A 17,722-nucleotide genomic window follows, 5' to 3' on the forward strand; every position below is an offset into this window, starting at 1 on the left:
AAATAATGATAATAGAATATCATATCTATCAAAGGGCACAATTTTTTTTTTCGATTGAATATTTATAAAATGGGCGTTTGAATGGAACGAGTCAAATGAAACACACTGTATTACACACATGTCAATACTGTTTTATATAGAAGAAATCTAAAACGTGATGGTAATCGAATCCAATCGGGAAAACACCATCTGAACTGACGCAGCCATTCAGTCGGTAGAACACTTGAGTTTAAATGAATACTTAAAAAATCAAAACTAAAACACAACAACCACATTCAATATCACAAAAAAAAATCTCGTTCAAAATTCTATTGTACTTACAATTTTCCGAGTTCATTGCGCGATAAAAAATATCCATTGAACGCATATACTGAAAATAAAACTTAAGGCCTTCTGCGCTAATCAGCATGAATGAAAAAAAGATGATATAGCACAAGGCCCAAATCAAAGGTACAATCGAGCTTAAAGTAAATAGAGTTTTAAAAAATTGAAAAAGGAAGAAGAAAATTAAATTGAGAAAATATATTTGTATATTTTATATTTGTGCCCTATGTCAACACAAGAGAGACGAAGAAAATGAAAGATTGAGATGAACATCAATTACTTGTGCAGAATGTACATATTTAGTAGCAACAAACTACCTGATATGGTTCTGCATATAAAGGGTGTTCCACGAAGAGTGTTCGAACTTTTAATTGAAACGAATTTATCCAATCTCTTTATTTCAAAGAGCCATTTATAATAAAAAAAGGAATGAAACAGTTGGGTTAAATGGGAGTAGTTCATTCGATAAACCAAAAATTTTAAACGATCATTTTTGAGCACTTCGTGATATTTTCGTCTCAGTGGTATCAAATCTGCTTTTACCACACATAGCCCCCCATTATCTTACTTGTAAAAATTGCACCCAATAGTGAGGGCTATAGAGATAAAGGGAGATCAGAGGTGAAAACTAATGATGCTTATCGATTGTGCTCTTCAAAAACTGGTGTGTATTGTGTTTTTTCATTATATAAATGCCATAATTGGAGCTACAATTTGCAATAAAGTGATTCCAATCGAAGTTTCGTTTATTTAAATTTAAAGATCGGACACTCTTTCGTGGAACACCCTTTATTTTCAAGTAAAGCAGCTTAAAGTACAACTCACCTCCAAGTAAACGATGTTAAAGAATATAAAATGAGACAGAGCAAGGAATGGGATAATCCTTTTACTTGAGCAGACAAAATTAAATCAACTTCATTGATACACACACTCGCTCACTCGCTCGCTCTCGCTCACATCAAAAGGCCAAACGATAAACCACAGGGCACAATTGTAATGACAGCGCCAAATGAGATGAGATTGTTTGCGCTATCACTGAAAACTAACGCATTAATTTACCAATGCAAATGAAATTATTTTGATTAGACATAAAAGGCAACATCCCACCTTGAATGACGCGCGTTTAAGCATAACACTAATATACAATAGTAAAGTTGGTTTGCACCCATTATATGTTATTTCAAACACTCGAGCAACATACGCAGCCACACACTATCATGCAATTTACACACTCACAAATCATATCATATCTATTGTACAATGATGTAAATCACATGGACTCCTTTAAAATGCACACTTTCAAAGATTAAATTAGTAGAAGTCACTGACTCATTCGCACATGCACGCATTGCCGATAACATCGGTGCTATTGCTTTTGTAATGGTTCAAAGGAGTAAAACTAAATAGAATGAAGAAGAAGGAGATGATGACGACAATGAAACACATCGTTTTGCATCGTTAACAATGGCCATTTAGCGATTATTCTTGAAATACTAAATGCTAAGCACGTTATTCCTAGCGCGCATCGCACATGCACACATGCCAATCAAAACACACCTATAGTCACAAAATTTCGATTTACAATATTTTCCCACACACACACACACACGCACACGCACACTTTATTTTTATAATGGTTATTTTCCAATTGAAATATCCATTCACAAAACTGATTTTTCAAACCATTGCTTCCATCATTGCAAGAAAAATTAAACAACAACAAAAAAACATATAAATAATAAAATGCGCAGCAAAATCATGTCTATTTTCAATATAATATTTTATATTCGAATTTATTTAGATGACAGCAAGATATAAATAACACAAATACAGATGAATTTATCTGAAAAGCAGAAAGGAAAAAAAAATGAAAAAGAAAGAAAAAAAAATCACAAAATATACAGAAATAGGAGATATTTTTTGATTGTAAGAAAAGTAACATCATCAAATATCTCAATTTAACTCATAAAAAATTTATTTTCTCCCATTTTTCATACTCTTACTACTACTACTACTACTCCTACTATTTCCAAGTAGCTAAGCTACTTTCTTTACAATTTTAACATTCTCATTTAAATATCGACATACCATAGCTGCGTTACAATCGCTCTTAAAAAAAAACATATTAATGAATAAATATGAATAAAAAATAATGGAAAATGATTTAAAAGAAAAATTTCACCTATAAACTTCACTCTGATTCTAATATCTCACAAACTATTTTCATTTCAAACTTCATTATACGATACACTATGTACTCAACTATCTCACATTCACTATTCTCTATCTCTGCTTCACCAAAAAAATCACCACGGAGTTTTTGTATTTGCCAGTAGAATGGACAAACGATGAGCATCAAATTAATTCAGAAAAAATAGTACTAGAAAAATTACAAAGAAAAAAAAAAACAAACTATGAGTACATTTAGTGAGCACATATTGTGCGTTTATATTTATAAGTGAGAATTTATATATACACAGAGAGAGAGACACTCAATGGGAATAAAAAAAGAAATTAGAAATCAAATGAGAAATAAAAAAATAACCAAATCCGATTCGAATTTTCGAAGCACACAAAAGAAAAATTATGAATAAAAAAAAAATTAAGTGACAGAAAGTATATTATGTAAAATATTATATTAGAATGATGATTACTAATCATTAGATGATTATTCTCATGTTAGAGAAACATTATAATAGATAAATTGATGGAACGACTCGGAAATTCGGAATCAAGTTCAATTTGATTGGATATATTTAAAATAAAATAAAAGTGTTAGAAACATGTGTGCACACACACATACATCAGCAACAACAAGATATCAGCAGGTAGTGCAACTACTATAAAAAGGAAACAATTTTTAAAGAATAGATGAACATTCAACTTTATGCCATCTATCGTACACAGGTGATAACAGACAAAATAAATAAAAGAAACAACTAAGGGATAAAAGAGAATGCATTCAAATTGAAAACCACGTCTAAAAAATTCGTCTAAAAAAGAAGAAAATATAAAATAATAACAAGTGGAATGAATAAGGATAAAATGCAATCAATCATTATTATTATTGTACGATTGATTTTAACAACTCATTGAAAAGTATTTTGCGTTAACTATTTCAGTTTTGATTTTTCTCCATGTAATGCATTGTTAAGTTATATATCCATATATGGTGTTGAGTTTTTCCATCTCGTTTTTGTTTTGTTTTAATTTTTTTTTATTGGCGAACGTGCGAACAGAGATGATTGGTGAAAAGTTTTTCATTCAAAAAAAAAAAAAGTGAAAAGAGTGAAAATTGCTTTCGTTTTGTTTATTCTGATCTCAAAGTATGGAAATAGAAGGTGTTAAAACGTATTATCGCAAAATCTGGTGCCAAACCAACAACACAAATTAACTAAATCAAAATCAAAACAAATAAACAAGATGATATGAGAGAAACACAAAAAAATCATAACGCAAATCTGGTGGTACTGATCGTTTTGTTTTTTGTCGACCACATTTTTTACATCAGCTGTTATTAATTTTTTTCCTTGATTTTATGAAGCCGACACAGAAATTATTTATCAATATTCTGATGTGAAGCACAACAAACAATCAAATTCCCACTTGTTAACATGGAGCATTTACAAGGTTCGTTTATAGGCTTTAGTTAAATACAAAGAAACAAGGGAAAATAATGAAATGAAATTGAATCAAATTGAGTTGTTGCTCGTTTACCTTTCTTAGCATTTACAAGTGATATCTCTTTAGACAAATTTATAGGCAAAAAAAAAAAAAAACAAAGTACATTTGATGGAGAAAAATCAACAGATATTATAAGTAAATTGAATGAATTATTGGAATTTAACTTGAAACAAACACTCTTTGAAAGGAAAAACGAAGAAGAAAATGAAATGATAAAAACATGAAAATAAAAAGAAAAATTCACATATTCTCGCATTGAAAATGCAATTCAAAACCACCTTTTTTCACACAAAAACACACGCATACACTTTTTTCTCGTTCTAATCGCTCTTTACCTTTTCTATTTTGATGCGATGAACATTCGGAACACCGCATTAAAACAAACAATTTCTATACAGATACCACAAAAAAAAAATATTATGTTACCAAAACAAGAAGAAAAAAAATAAAAGAAATAAAAAAAACAACTATCAGAAAAAATACACTAATGAATAAATTTATGAGAAAAATTAAATATGTATCCAAAAAAAATAGAAGTAAAGATATTTAGAGACAAATTGAGACAAAGTTTATGTATATCTATAGAATTATTCTCTCTTTCATACACTCTTAAAAATTGCGGTCAACTCAAGTGTTTCGCATGGAAACAACAATCACATCAATCAAAAATATATATATATATATATATATCAATCATGACGAACCATTTGATTTGACACATAAAAAATCACACAATCACATACATACAATTTTTTCGATCTATGCAAATTTTTTTCTCTTTCATTTGTCGCATGTATAGCTACGGTATCTTTTTAAGAAATAAAGTAAAAACTACAAAATAAAAAGTTTGTTTAAATCAAATGCAGCGATTTTATTTCAATCATTTTCAGTTTTTTTTTCTTATCATTATATTGAATAAATGCCATTTTGGACTTGAGCCTTTGAAGGTAAGATGCAATGAGGGATTTCTAATCGATAATTTTAAGTTGAGAGATTCACATTTTGAAAATGGCATTCATGCCGAACTTTGCATTAAATTCACATGCCGATTTTAGGCTCATCAAATATATTGAACATTACACATCCAAAAAGCATACATCTTATGGCACATGCACATCGAGAACATATCTCTTATGTAAATACTTGAAGAGATGCATTGTATAATGTTCCAGTAGTAATGCAATTAATGCACTTAATTACTTGTACATGGCCTTATATTTAATTGAGGTTTTCGGTCAAATTTCAACATAAACTGATGCAATTATAATGGATACATCAAATATTTGCTTCAATTTGAAATGCTACCAACATTTCGTTTGTAATTGATGTGCGTAAAAATTTTTTTTGGGGGGTATGTTGGCGTTACTTGTTGGTATGAACGAGAAAAAAAACTATATTTGCCATCATAGCTTATGACGGTCGCGTTCCAAGGGGAGGAGTAATTTCAAAATTGTAAAGGAGTAATTTCCAAATCCATTTTCCAGGGGGGTAATCAGACCCTTCGGACCCCTGCTCAGAATCTATGTATGCAACTATAATTTAATATAATAAATGTTATTATTTATTTTTGCATACCCAACATATTAAGTTATAATTCTCACTAAATTATCTACAAAATATAATTCAATTGTCGATTGCAATGGAATATCGTCTGAACGGAGGTGTTTAGTAATAGTAATCAGTTGAAGTGTTGACGTATAAAAGTTAACAATGTTCTAATGAATCGCTCAAACCATCTGGCTACCAGATTGTGGGATCTAATTTTTCAGATTATTGGAAAATATTAATTCAATCTATACATGTTGTATATTATCCATTGAAAACTTCGCTGAATGAGCAATTTTCGTAAATAGGTGTTCATCGGATAACGGCGCATACAAAGAGAAATCAAATTCAAAAGGAAGTTTTCAACCGTCGAACTCAATCCCGGAAAATGATAATTTTTCTCTTTATTAAATTGTTTTCAGACATAAAAATCTGTATCGGTTTTTCATTTGGTATGATTTCATATAATTTTTTATACCAAAAATATCGTTGAAGCATTCAAATATATGCTGGCACCATCTGTTGGTGAATGGGCATGCAGATACTTTTGTTTTTGTGGGTTTTTCCTTCTAATTATTTTTGGTGTGAAAAAAAAATGTAAATAAAAAAAGCTTCAAAAAGACTTTCTGTTTGGAAAAATCAAATTTTATTTTATTTAAAGACTTTAAATGGGGAAATTGATCACAAAAAAATACATTTGCATACATCATTAAGTATTTACTTATACCTGTGTACTTAAAACTCATGTGTTGAATGTGACATTTGTGGTTTGTTGTTTACAGACTCATCGGATTTGAAATGTGTCTGGCACAATAATAAATTTGAAAAGAAATAGAAATTGAAAAAAAAATATGGAAAAATGTCAAGAAATGGACGTTGATGAGGACGTTTTTGATTTTCTACCATCAGTTCTACGAAAGTATATGATTTACCATTGTCGAATTTATACGAATGCACAGCATTTTAGTGATTTTATCATAACCGGCGGTCAAGATGCAGTTTTGTACGAAGTCAATGGAAAAAATATTCTGTCTTCATTTCATCTAAGTGATACAATTTTCAAAGGTATTTTCATTTATTTAAAAGAAATAATTCCATACAATTTAATTTGAATGTTTTGACTTTTGATGTATTCGACAGATATTGTGCTACCAAAATCGATGATGACAAATCAAACGCCGAATATTTTATTCAATGCATACTATTCGTATAAGAAAAAAGAGAAAGAACAATTTTTATTTTTGCGCATTGATCATGGTCTAATTGTACTTGGAAGAGCCAATCAACAACTCATAGTAAATATGTATTTGATTTCCTCCTTACAGCTGATTTTGTTTTTATGGAACAAAGTGCTTGTGATTGATTTAATTTGATTTGATTTTTTTTTTCATTAGGTTCACCGCCAATTCTCAAATATTAGCAATTATTTAATCCACGACAAAAATTGTACCGGCGAACCAAGTGTAGAGGTTATTTATCGAAATGGGCCATCCGAAGAGTTTGAATTAATTTCATTGAGCTATTCGAGCAAAGGTATTGATCTTCGTTTAATGATCGATGGTGAACAGTATTTTGAGAAAATCACACAAGAGTTGGAAGACCGTGTTGCAAAAGAAAGTTCCAATTTGGCTAACATAAACATACAAATTCAAAAGGAGTCAGATGCATTGCATACATATCAGCAAACTGTTGAGCAAAATGTAATTATAATTAGAAATTTTTTAATTCGAATCTAAACGAAGTTAAATTCGACTCTCTTTTGCATGATTTTGGGGCAGTCCGAGAATTTTGGAATTTTATCAAGATATGGTGACTATTGGATACGAAATGTAAATGGTCAGATTCTGATTGGCATACCAGTCATCAATTCCTCGACGAAGTAAGTAAAATAATGATTAGCAACAAAAGTCGGTGTATTGAGATACTTTATTTTTACAATATATGCATGTTCTACTCGAGTCTATATTTGGAATATGGAATTTATACGCCATACCAATAAATAATTGCAAAAATTGGTTTAAAACAAGTACATTTTCATTGAAAATTTATTCAACGATGTGTGAAACAGCATCAATTCAATAGAAGGAAATTTGTTTTGCAATTAAATACACATTAAAATTTTGTGAAATGTTCACCAATAAAGTACAGATATAATCGATTTGCTTCTTTCTTCTTTGCAAATTAGCAATTTGTTCAAAATACACTTAATCACTAAAAAAAATTTCGTTTTTAAAAAAATCGTATTTTTAATGCGTGAATGCATAATGATGGGATTTAACATAATCTCTATTTGGAATTTGTCTAAAAAATATAAAATTTCTCTCATTGTGTGCTTTATCTACCATTTAAAATTATCAATTGCAATTTTAAGTGTTTTTTTTTTTGTTTTCACAATTTGTAAATGTTTTGTTCTTTGTCTCGTTATTTGTATTGTCCATTTATTTCAATAGTGCTTTGTATCAACAGCACTAAACTCGATCGTTTTATTTTTCTAGAAAAGAAAACTGAAATGTCATTCAAGATAACATGAACATTTAATTGATTATGTTTATAAATGGTAAGACAAGAACAAAATTGATAACTTGCTATTACTAGTTGTTGTTTCTCTCTTTTCTAAATAATTGATATACTCTCTAAATTCTTTGCTATTTGCTTATTTGTGTATATGTCATTTTTAAACGTTGATTTGATGGTGATTTGGATGACTCGTATCATTTGGTTCAAATGCTACAAAATTAAATTAAAAACTATCTGATAAATGTCCAATTTGTAAAATTTAGTTTTTTTTAATTAAGATAGCATTTGTTTTTCATATTCATTGTTTATGCTTAATAAATGTGTGAGCTCTATTTGCTTAATGAATGGTTCTCTGAATTTTTCCTCCAAATTTTTGTGAGCGAAAATCCAATTACAGCTAAACTAATTTATTTTAAATCATTTATATTTTGTCTTTTTTAACTTGAAATAAAATTTAAATTGTTTGTGCTTGTTTTTATTGCTCACACAACTTTTTTCGATGCATTTCTAACAATATTATAAAATGGTTCTGGAGCATAATCAAATAATTGCAAATCGTATCTGAAACGATGAATTAAATTTACTTTTATTTTATTTGTTTTTATATGCAATGATATCGAAACACATTGTAAAACTACTCACTTGTAAATATCACAAAGTCTATCCAATTGGTTCATGCTGTCGAAGATAATAACAAATTTAATTACAGTTTGTTTGTTTTTTTTTTTTCGTTTTTCGAGATTGATTCGAAAATGGAAATTACCTCAACTGGGAAAAAAATTTTGTAGTTAATTCTTGTGTGTTTTTTCCTTTGCCTGAATTTTTCCATTGTGGTGAAATGTGACGTCGAAGATCGGCACGTTCAATGAGAAATCGCTGATCTTCGTCGAGCGTTTCAAATTTTGCAATGACATCGAATTTAATTTGGCATGGTGTACAAAATTCAGTGATCGGTACCCAATGCATATCGGTCTTTGGTGATCGCTTCGACATTTCATCGAGCAAATAGCTCACAAATTCGGAAAACAATGGCCACTTTGGCTCTCGAAGTCGTCGCTATTCACAAAATTCCAATCAAAATGCATTAATGAATATTTTATTAAAAACAGAAATCCCATGATGTACTTACGTTTTTTCGATATTTTCGAATAATTTTATTGCCCAATTTATCGTGCAGCGAGTGTGGTATGGCAAACATGATTTTATCACGATAGGCACTTAAAAGCCTCTCAAATGGATGACGCACAATTAAAAATGACACCGAAACATTTAATGCCTTCTCCAGCTGCAAAAATAGATGTGGAAAAAAAGTACAATTTGAATTGGACTCTTATCTTCTCTCTTGTTGACGAAGTAATTTGGAATTGTATTTACCTGCGTCACTGTAACCCGTTCATAACGTTTGCGAGCCAATTCCAATGGCACAATATTGCTTTTTCGCAAAAATTCTGGCGAATATCCAGCTAATATATTGAAATTGTACATCCATGATGTGGATGCCGCCTTAAACACATTGCACCAAACCAAATGGTAGCGTTTGTTCACCAAAAATTCCCACGAATTTGGTCGATGTAATGAGTCATTTCTTCGAATATCCAAACCGAATTCGGTGCATTTTTGTGCCAGACGAACCGTACGTTGACGCATACGCTCTTCAATCATTTCCATTTCCTTTTGTGATAGTGACCGCGACATTGAGTCGTCGCCAACAAATTGAGTGCCATTCTCATTCTGAAAAGTGTAAATTTAATCGAAATAAAAATGTATGCAATCATGATTAATCAGTTCGTTTAAAAAAAAACACTTCAATGCACGTTTTTAGTTGAGTAATAATTCATTTTGAGGCACAACTACACTTTACGACATCCTCTTTAAATCGATTTTTTTGAGAAATTTCATTTTTTTAAGTTTTGAAAATGATGGGGAACGATGAATTGGGGTTGGGGAAAGCTGATTTAAGGATCAAAAATATTGGACCTGTTCGGGATATGAAAAAAATCAGCCCCTGTAAAAGGTCAATTTTTGGGGACAAAATGGATATTATCAAGTGGTATCACGTCCAGATTTCAAAATTAACTATATAGATCAATAGTAAATGAAGAAAAAATAATTTGGTGAAAAGGGGGGTTGCCCCCCTTGGGTATTAGTGGGGGGAGTACCCAACTTGTCCAAAACCTCATTGGATCAAAAAGTGATGTATGGCAAAGTTGTTCAGAATGACGAGAGAAATTTTTTAGGGTAGCTGCCCTCCCCCTCCCCTCATCCCCTACGAGGTCTGGGATCTTTACCCCTTAATTTTTAATTTTTTCGATCAGAAACTTAAAAATTCAGATTAAACCTCTCTTAGGTGCTATCATGCATGGGTACAGTTGAAAAATCAAAGGGGGGTTAATTTTGAACATGCCAGCGCGTTAGCGCTGGCGCGTTATGCATTTATTGATGAAAATGTGTGTATTGAATACATTCGTCAGCGCGCGCGCTGACGAATGTATTCAATACACACATTTTCATCAATAGATGCATAACGCGCCACCCACTCAAATTCCGACTCAAAAAGAAAGAAAATCGACTTTACAGTATCGGACCCCCTAGGCCCCCTAGGGGATGGGGGGAAGGGGAGGGCAGCTACCCTAAAAAATTTCTCTTGTCATTCTGAACAACTTTGCCATATTTATAGTTTAGCCCATTCGCGCGCGCTGACGAATGTATTCAATACACACATTTTCATCAATAAATGCATAACGCGCCACCCACTCAAATTCCGACTCAAAAAGAAAGAAAATCGACTTTACAGTATCGGACCCCCTAGGCCCCCTAGGGGATGGGGGGAAGGGGAGGGCAGCTACCCTAAAAAATTTCTCTTGTCATTCTGAACAACTTTGCCATACATCACTTTTTGATCCAATGAGGTTTTGGACAAGTTGGGTACTCCCCCCCACTAATACCCAAGGGGGGCAACCCCCCTTTTCACTAAATTATTTCCCCACTCCCAATATATCGTTCCCCATCATTTTCATAATTTGACAAAATACCATTTATAAAAAAAATCGATTTAAAGAGGATGTCGTAAAGTGTAGTTTAGCCCATTTTGAAATTTAGTGATTTATAATTTTGAATCAATTTAATGGCATTTACGTGGTCTATAACATAACAATGGCGAAAGTGGCCGAATAAATAATTCAAAGTGTTTTTCCAACACGAAAATAATTAGGCTTGTGTGACACATTTCGATTGATGATCATTTGAAAGCATTTCTGTGTTTCGAAAATGCTATGCAATAGAATCAGGGATTGTTCCTTTGAGGGGAGAAACGATGAGGAGGATCATCCAAAAGTGAGGAGGAACATGTTTTTAACCAATAAAGATATTTTTGTGATATAAATAGTTTTAAAAAATTTACTCCTCAACCATTGAAGATGGATCCTCCTCGGCACTTTCCTCCACTTCATTTTCCTCCTCACCGTTTCTCCTCCATAGAGGAACACATCCCTGAACATAATGGCGCTATCGAACATTTTATCTTTTTGCATTTAATCGAATGAATGTGAAACACCTTTTCAGTTTTACTTCGAAGATAGTATTTCGTGCCAGCAAACCAATTACATCCTAACCCAATTCAATTAGTATTGATAAATATCACATGAGCAAAACTAGGAGCATTTGCCTGACACCTGATAGAGCATTTGCGTGGCAATAAAACATTTTACGACGTGTACAGCAATGTCCATTTAATTTGATTTCACTTATAACAAACGGTTAAGTTATTCGTTTTTGTGATGTGTCTTCTTTGTCGTGCAACTGATAAATGACCACCTCAATCAATTGATTGCAATGATATTAACATATCAACGGATCTGGACTTGAAAGTGGTAAAATGATAATTTACTTCGTTTTGTTCTATTTAAAATAATTAAAAAAAAAAAACAATTCAACACACAACATATATTGAAGCCTGAACATTTCTGCTGGAAATGAATCCACTTTGAATGCGATTTATACATTAAAATTTATGCATTTTACATAGCGGGTTTTATCATGGACTACAACTTTATAATTGTTATTTGGCTTGTGCGGGTCTCACACAAAACCATAGAATATGGATTACACAGTTTTTGTTCCACTTTTTAATTGTCTGTGTGGTGTGTGTGTGCAGGTACTTTGTTTAAGCATTCCACGTGTTTCATTTTATTATTTAACATTCGATATAGTCTAAGCGGCACATTCATTTTAGCACCCATGTGCTGATTTGTTTTTTTGTCAACTCGCTTATGTTTTACCCATAATAATTATCAAAACGGATTGATAAAAATAGAATTTATTGCCATCGAATGCCATTAACATTGTGTATAGTATACAGCGCTTGTAGAAATGGCATTCAAAGGCAAATTATCGCTTCCACCAAATGAGGTTTATGATTTGTGTGTATAGTAATTTTATCCGCCTGTATTTAACAACACACCTTGCTAATAGTGTAGTGGATTTGACGCTTCAGACGCAAATGGCAAATATAAAAACGATAAATTGACGATTGTGAAGCAGAAGTAATATTGATTAATTTACGACCAACGATATATGGCAGAAAATGCCAAGGAAACACAAAACTTTTCAAGTGGAGAAAATTCAGTGAATACTCCATTTGCACCTGCCATTCTCATCGGCTTATGCGGATTATAATCCAGAGTGCGAATTATAATGCAGTAACAATTGCATAACAGTTGTTAAGAACTGACGTGTCTCTATGTATGCGTGTGTGCCTGCATATGTGTTCAACAATAATCAAAAGGACAAATGCATCGTATGCACTTTTTCCACATTTTATGGAATTTAAATGAAAGCAACGAATGCAAGCTTGAGCTTAATATGGTTTGCATATGGTTTTGCCATTGATTTTCAACACACAAAAAAATCAAATTAAATTGAGCTAAAATTAAAGCTATATATATTGATTTCAGGGAGCCAAAACACAAAAGATACTTACGTCGGTCCGTTTGATTCGGTAATAAAGTTGATCGCTAACCAAAAAATAAACGATTAAAATGGGTAAAAGCCCAATTGCAATTATACACAAACTGAATCGCTTTAAACAGCGACACTGTGTACGATGAGCTCTCATGAACAAAAAAAAAAGAAATTTCAATTCCACCACTTATATGTTCTCACGTGAGAGATAAAAACAACACACAATGCAGCGACAATAATGCTCGTTCCTCAATTCGATTTTCAATGTAATTGTTGTAATGTACATGCGATTCAGTTATTATAATATATATTTTTTATCTTTTGTATAAGCTCAAAAAATGAATGTCACTTTTTGTTGTTTTCGTTGCACAATACCGATTTTTTTGTTCATGTTAATTGTTTTACTTTTCTCTTTTGGAGGGTAATTTTTTCCACCATATCGCTTAAATCAAGATAGCAAAGTGACGGTTTCAATTTAAACCGTTTGTTGAATGGTTGTTTGTGTAGCAGCAACAGTATCCAATATTTTTCGTATTCACCGTTCAAATGTTTTATTGCACTCTAAAAATAGTGAATGATTGTCAAATATTTTCAAAGTTTTCGCGCTTTGTAGGAAAAATCGTACATTTATATTGTACATGTTCTTGTTGTAACGTTGTTAATTTTCTGCTCTCTGTCGCTGCCGATGAAAAACCGTTGAACATTTTCACTTGTACATTACGAGCGGAGAACACGGGCACAAACACAGACACACAATGCGCCAACAGAACGAACATCAACAGCGGCAGCAAATTAAAGGAGCACAACGATAAAGGAACAATACACGATATATGGTGAGAAATATAGAAAGAGAGAGAGAGAGAAAGAGAAAAAAAAACCGAGTAGTTGAAATAAATTATGCAAATTTATTCAGAAAAGAAATCAAGAACGAAATCGCACACAAGAGTGCATGAGTACCGAGTTCAAGTTGTGTGTTGTATTTGAAGCGGCAATGTAAATACTAGAGCGAAAAAAATTGATGAGCGTACACATTCTGTATATTGTTTGCACACACATATCTTGTGATAATGGGACTTTCTCGTTCGCTTGCCAATTCGGCTCGTTTGTTCATTCGTTCAACACAATTCCTTCGGTTCGTTTTGTATAGAAAGTGTGTGTGTGTGTTCAAAGTTGGCAGTCGCCGCGCATCGGCATCGGCATCAGCACTTATTCTATGGGGGCACAGGAAGACTTCTTCCGGCTCGTAATTAATGGTATCGCACCGAGAACAGGATCCACTTTTGCAAAATGATTATGCATTTTAACAAGCAATGTGCATGTGATTCAATGTTCTGATAACAATTGTGCATATTTTTAGATACACCACATCAATCATCCAAAGTTGCCTGCAATTCTATTTTTGTATGTTACTTCTTCTCTTTTCTTTTCTTCCTTTCGTTGATACTTTCTATTTGGTGGAACACACTTTATCTAGTCTATTTGTTGTTTGTAAAACAGCTCTGTTTATTTTTTCCCTCTTATTCACAAGCTGCACGGATTTACTTTGCTTTGGTCGTTGTATAATGCTGTCTCCGTATGTTTTATCTATTTCTGTCCGGCGTGCCTAATCAAGTGTCATGCTCTTTTTAATAGCATGCGACTAATGAATCCAAAAATATTACTATTGATTCTCTTGTACGTTTAAATTATTTGCGTCAGCAGTTAATGTTGCACTGTAATTCCAGCAGATGTATACACATCAAAGTGATGCGGATGATTTTCCACAAATTGCAACGATCTGGTAGCGGCAGACCAATGTACTCATTTCCATTCAATCACTATTGCATGTGCTCACACTAAAACGATACTTTCCCGTGTTCCTTCCTCGTTCACAGTTATAGTTATGTTTATTAATGCAATGCGGAAAATTCAATTAAGAACCATATACGAGCGATTCAAATGGAAAAAAAAGGTGGAAGCCACTGGAAGCACTACAGATATATATGCATATTGCACGTGCCGATATTTTTTTCTTCCAATTGAGAGTTCAATCAAAATTGCAAACACCACACATATTCAATCAAAATTATCGCTTTAATATCAACTACAGGAGATGAAAAACTGAAACTTGATTATTATTATTTTTTTCGAAAAATATTCAATGAAAAGACTAGCACGTTGAAACTAGCACACAGAATCGAACAAACAACAATAACATACTGAAAGCGCTATGGTTGCATCGAAAAGTCGGTTTTTACATTTCAAAATGTGTATGGAATTGGTATCGATGAAAAGAAAAACAGAATGAAAATTTAATTTCTTAAAGCCTGTGTCGAAACAATTACATCATGTAATAGAAAACGAACGACAGAAATATGGTAAAATAAAATTAAAATCAAAATATCTTAATCAGACCGTTCCAAATATTCTATCACAAGTGACTGATTCTGTGGCAACTGCAATGAAAAGTGCGGATGGCGTATGTAATGCTTTTGATGCGTTTTTCATGTTGCTCGCGTATTTATTGCGCAAACTCGTGTTGTCAACACGATGTTTACTTCATAGAGTGCACTGTGTCTGTCTCATTTTATCGCATTGAATTGTTGCCAATCACACAGAAATTTAATTTGGATATACTCTGAAACAGGCAACTATTTACATTTGTCTCAAATTATTTATTTCGTTCAATTTTTTTCTTTTATTTTGTTTGAACATTAAATTAATTGTATGTCATTTTTGTTTATCGATTTTCATTCGTATGGCATAGTAAAAATCTGGTTGAACGAATTCGAGGGTCGGTGTTTGTATCAAATCAGCCGCAATTCGTCTACACACACAAACTGTATACATTTCAAACAGAGAATGCGTCCATTGAACCGTTAAAATTGCAAGAGATTTGCGAACAATTCAACGAACCAAATGATTATGATTCTGAACCATCCGATGACAAACCGACAGATTTGATTTTCAACCATGAATGGATTCATCAAAAGGTAAACCACAAACGTTGTATTCTATTTCGTTGTAATAAAATAATAATCAGTATATTGAACAGAGTATTTTGTTATTATTTACAGCAGCATGTACTTTATCCGGACAAGGCAGCCGTCATTATTATCACAATGGACTTGAATGAATTTACGATAGCTTCAAAAGGCTATGACTATGACATATTTTTGATATATAACGTATTTTTGGAAAGTGGCTTATGGAAGGAGTTTCAAACACACATTACCACTGTTAACATCGATGCAGATATTTTTCATGATAAACGATATTTTGTCAATTTTGATACGACAAATTGTAAGTGAGAATGCTTTGCCAAATAAATTCGTCTATGGAAATAGATTTAATCAACTAATTTTTCTATCTGTTTTTACAGTGTTTCGAGATCTGTTGGCTGTGATTGCGACAAGCGAACGACAGATGTTTCGCATTAATTTTAATGATGACACACTGATGATGCAATTAACTGAATTCCTATTGAGACGCCTTTCGTTCGATAATATTTCAACCGCTGTCAGCATTGATGATGTTAGTATACTTATCTATTCATATCGTTGCCGTCCTTAATTTTTCGATTTGATTTATTTAAAAAACAATTTTAAAAAAATCCCACTTATAGAATTATCATCAATTTACGTTATCACAAAATTTGTCATCAGCATTGTCATCCGGCCATTTTGAAGAAGACCATCAAATACTTTATTGTCCACAAGATGGATATTGGTATGGTATGCTAATTCGCATTCGGAACTTTACAAATGCAGTAAAAAGTGTCGATTCAAGCAATACCTATGAAATTAAATTATACAATAGGTAAATCCATTTAATTTCTGTTTTCCAAAAATGTTTATTCAAAAGTGATTGCTTATTATTTTCTAGGGATTTGACTAAGATACAAAACTTAATTGCAACATTTCACAATGAATTTGGTCGAAAAATCGTAATCGAACCATTACATTGCCCAAATCGTCAATCTTCACTGGAGCTCGAACTTCGGCATCAATTGCGTGATGAATACAATGCACTGGATGAATTATCGCGTCACATAAAATTCAAAACGAACAAAGTGAACAAACTCTATAACAAATTCATCACGTCTCAATATCGTACCGATGCCATTTGGACCGATTTAATTCATAAATGAAACTAAATCATTCAATGATTTTCGTACTTCAAATTTCTTTTATTTTATTATTGTTATTACTTCTTTTTTGTTTGTTTTCATTCATTTTTTCCCTTTTGATTGTTTGCAGCAATAAAAGTTTTAAAGCCCCAAAACGATCAACGTTAAACCCATTCTATTTTTCTCTTCGTCTTTGTTCAGTCTTTTGGTTAACATAAAACATTTTATTGCAACTGTACAAATTATTGAGCATTGAAACTCATCAATTGACTAATCATTGTCTTATGATATTTACTTTTTTTTCCTTCACTTAACAACAAACTTTTACCGAGTTTAATTTTACAAATTTTTTTTCAGCATGCAATAAAAGATTTGCACACTGGAATGCAACTATTTTGGCATTGTTTGAAATGGAATTTGCATTTTTTCGGTTTTATGCTTTCTTCGAAAACGATGCAGTAAAATAAAAAAAATCCCAGATTAGCATGCGCACAGATGCTGCTGCGTGCATGTATGTGTGTCCATAGGGTATGACTTTGTGAACTATGAAGTATGACTCATACATGTCATTAGCATGGAAATTCC

General features: G+C 32.2%; 2 protein-coding genes across 4 annotated transcripts; one reads left to right on the plus strand and one right to left on the minus strand.

Moving 5' to 3' along the window:
• Positions 1-6,332: 6,332 nt before the first annotated feature.
• On the plus strand, positions 6,333-17,306 carry LOC116337438. 2 transcript variants are annotated; one of them, XM_031762007.1, is made up of 9 exons: positions 6,333-6,618; positions 6,694-6,848; positions 6,948-7,253; positions 7,332-7,432; positions 15,776-16,001; positions 16,086-16,311; positions 16,391-16,542; positions 16,634-16,827; positions 16,894-17,306. In XM_031762007.1, the coding sequence occupies exons 1-9, from the start codon at positions 6,405-6,407 to the stop codon at positions 17,156-17,158; spliced, it is 1,839 nt and encodes a 612-aa protein (XP_031617867.1). In that variant the 5' UTR covers positions 6,333-6,404; the 3' UTR covers positions 17,159-17,306. The 2 variants fall into 2 exon arrangements, with proteins under 2 accessions (XP_031617867.1, XP_031617868.1); XM_031762008.1 differs by having other exon boundaries at positions 16,089-16,311.
• On the minus strand, positions 7,462-15,199 carry LOC116337439 (carbohydrate sulfotransferase 11). 2 transcript variants are annotated; one of them, XM_031762010.1, is made up of 8 exons: positions 13,987-15,199; positions 13,655-13,738; positions 13,049-13,590; positions 9,445-9,801; positions 9,200-9,355; positions 8,834-9,126; positions 8,713-8,748; positions 7,462-8,631 (listed from the first exon to the last, which is right to left on the minus strand). In XM_031762010.1, the coding sequence occupies exons 3-8, from the start codon at positions 13,181-13,183 to the stop codon at positions 8,553-8,555; spliced, it is 1,056 nt and encodes a 351-aa protein (XP_031617870.1). In that variant the 5' UTR covers positions 13,184-13,590; positions 13,655-13,738; positions 13,987-15,199; the 3' UTR covers positions 7,462-8,552. The 2 variants fall into 2 exon arrangements, with proteins under 2 accessions (XP_031617870.1, XP_031617869.1); XM_031762009.1 differs by having other exon boundaries at positions 13,049-13,738.
• Positions 17,307-17,722: the final 416 nt, after the last annotated feature.

The sequence above is a fragment of the Contarinia nasturtii genome, unplaced genomic scaffold (assembly GCF_009176525.2).
Source record: "Contarinia nasturtii isolate CC-2019 unplaced genomic scaffold, AAFC_CNas_1.1 Cnas_scaffold_285, whole genome shotgun sequence".
NCBI classification, from domain to species: domain Eukaryota; kingdom Metazoa; phylum Arthropoda; class Insecta; order Diptera; family Cecidomyiidae; genus Contarinia; species Contarinia nasturtii.

Coding starts and splice junctions, on each gene's coding strand:
- LOC116337438 (XM_031762007.1), top strand. CDS start 6,405: ATGGAAAAATGTCAAGAAATGGACGTTGATGAGGACGTTTTTGATTTT. Junction 16,312..16,390: donor CAATTTTGATACGACAAATT/GTAAGTGAGAAT, acceptor CTGTTTTTACAG/TGTTTCGAGATCTGTTGGCT. Junction 16,543..16,633: donor CCGCTGTCAGCATTGATGAT/GTTAGTATACTT, acceptor TCCCACTTATAG/AATTATCATCAATTTACGTT.
- LOC116337439 (XM_031762010.1), bottom strand. CDS start 13,183: ATGAGAGCTCATCGTACACAGTGTCGCTGTTTAAAGCGATTCAGTTTG. Junction 8,749..8,833: donor AAATTTTTTTCCCAGTTGAG/GTAATTTCCATT, acceptor TATCTTCGACAG/CATGAACCAATTGGATAGAC. Junction 8,632..8,712: donor AGACTTTGTGATATTTACAA/GTGAGTAGTTTT, acceptor TCATCGTTTCAG/ATACGATTTGCAATTATTTG.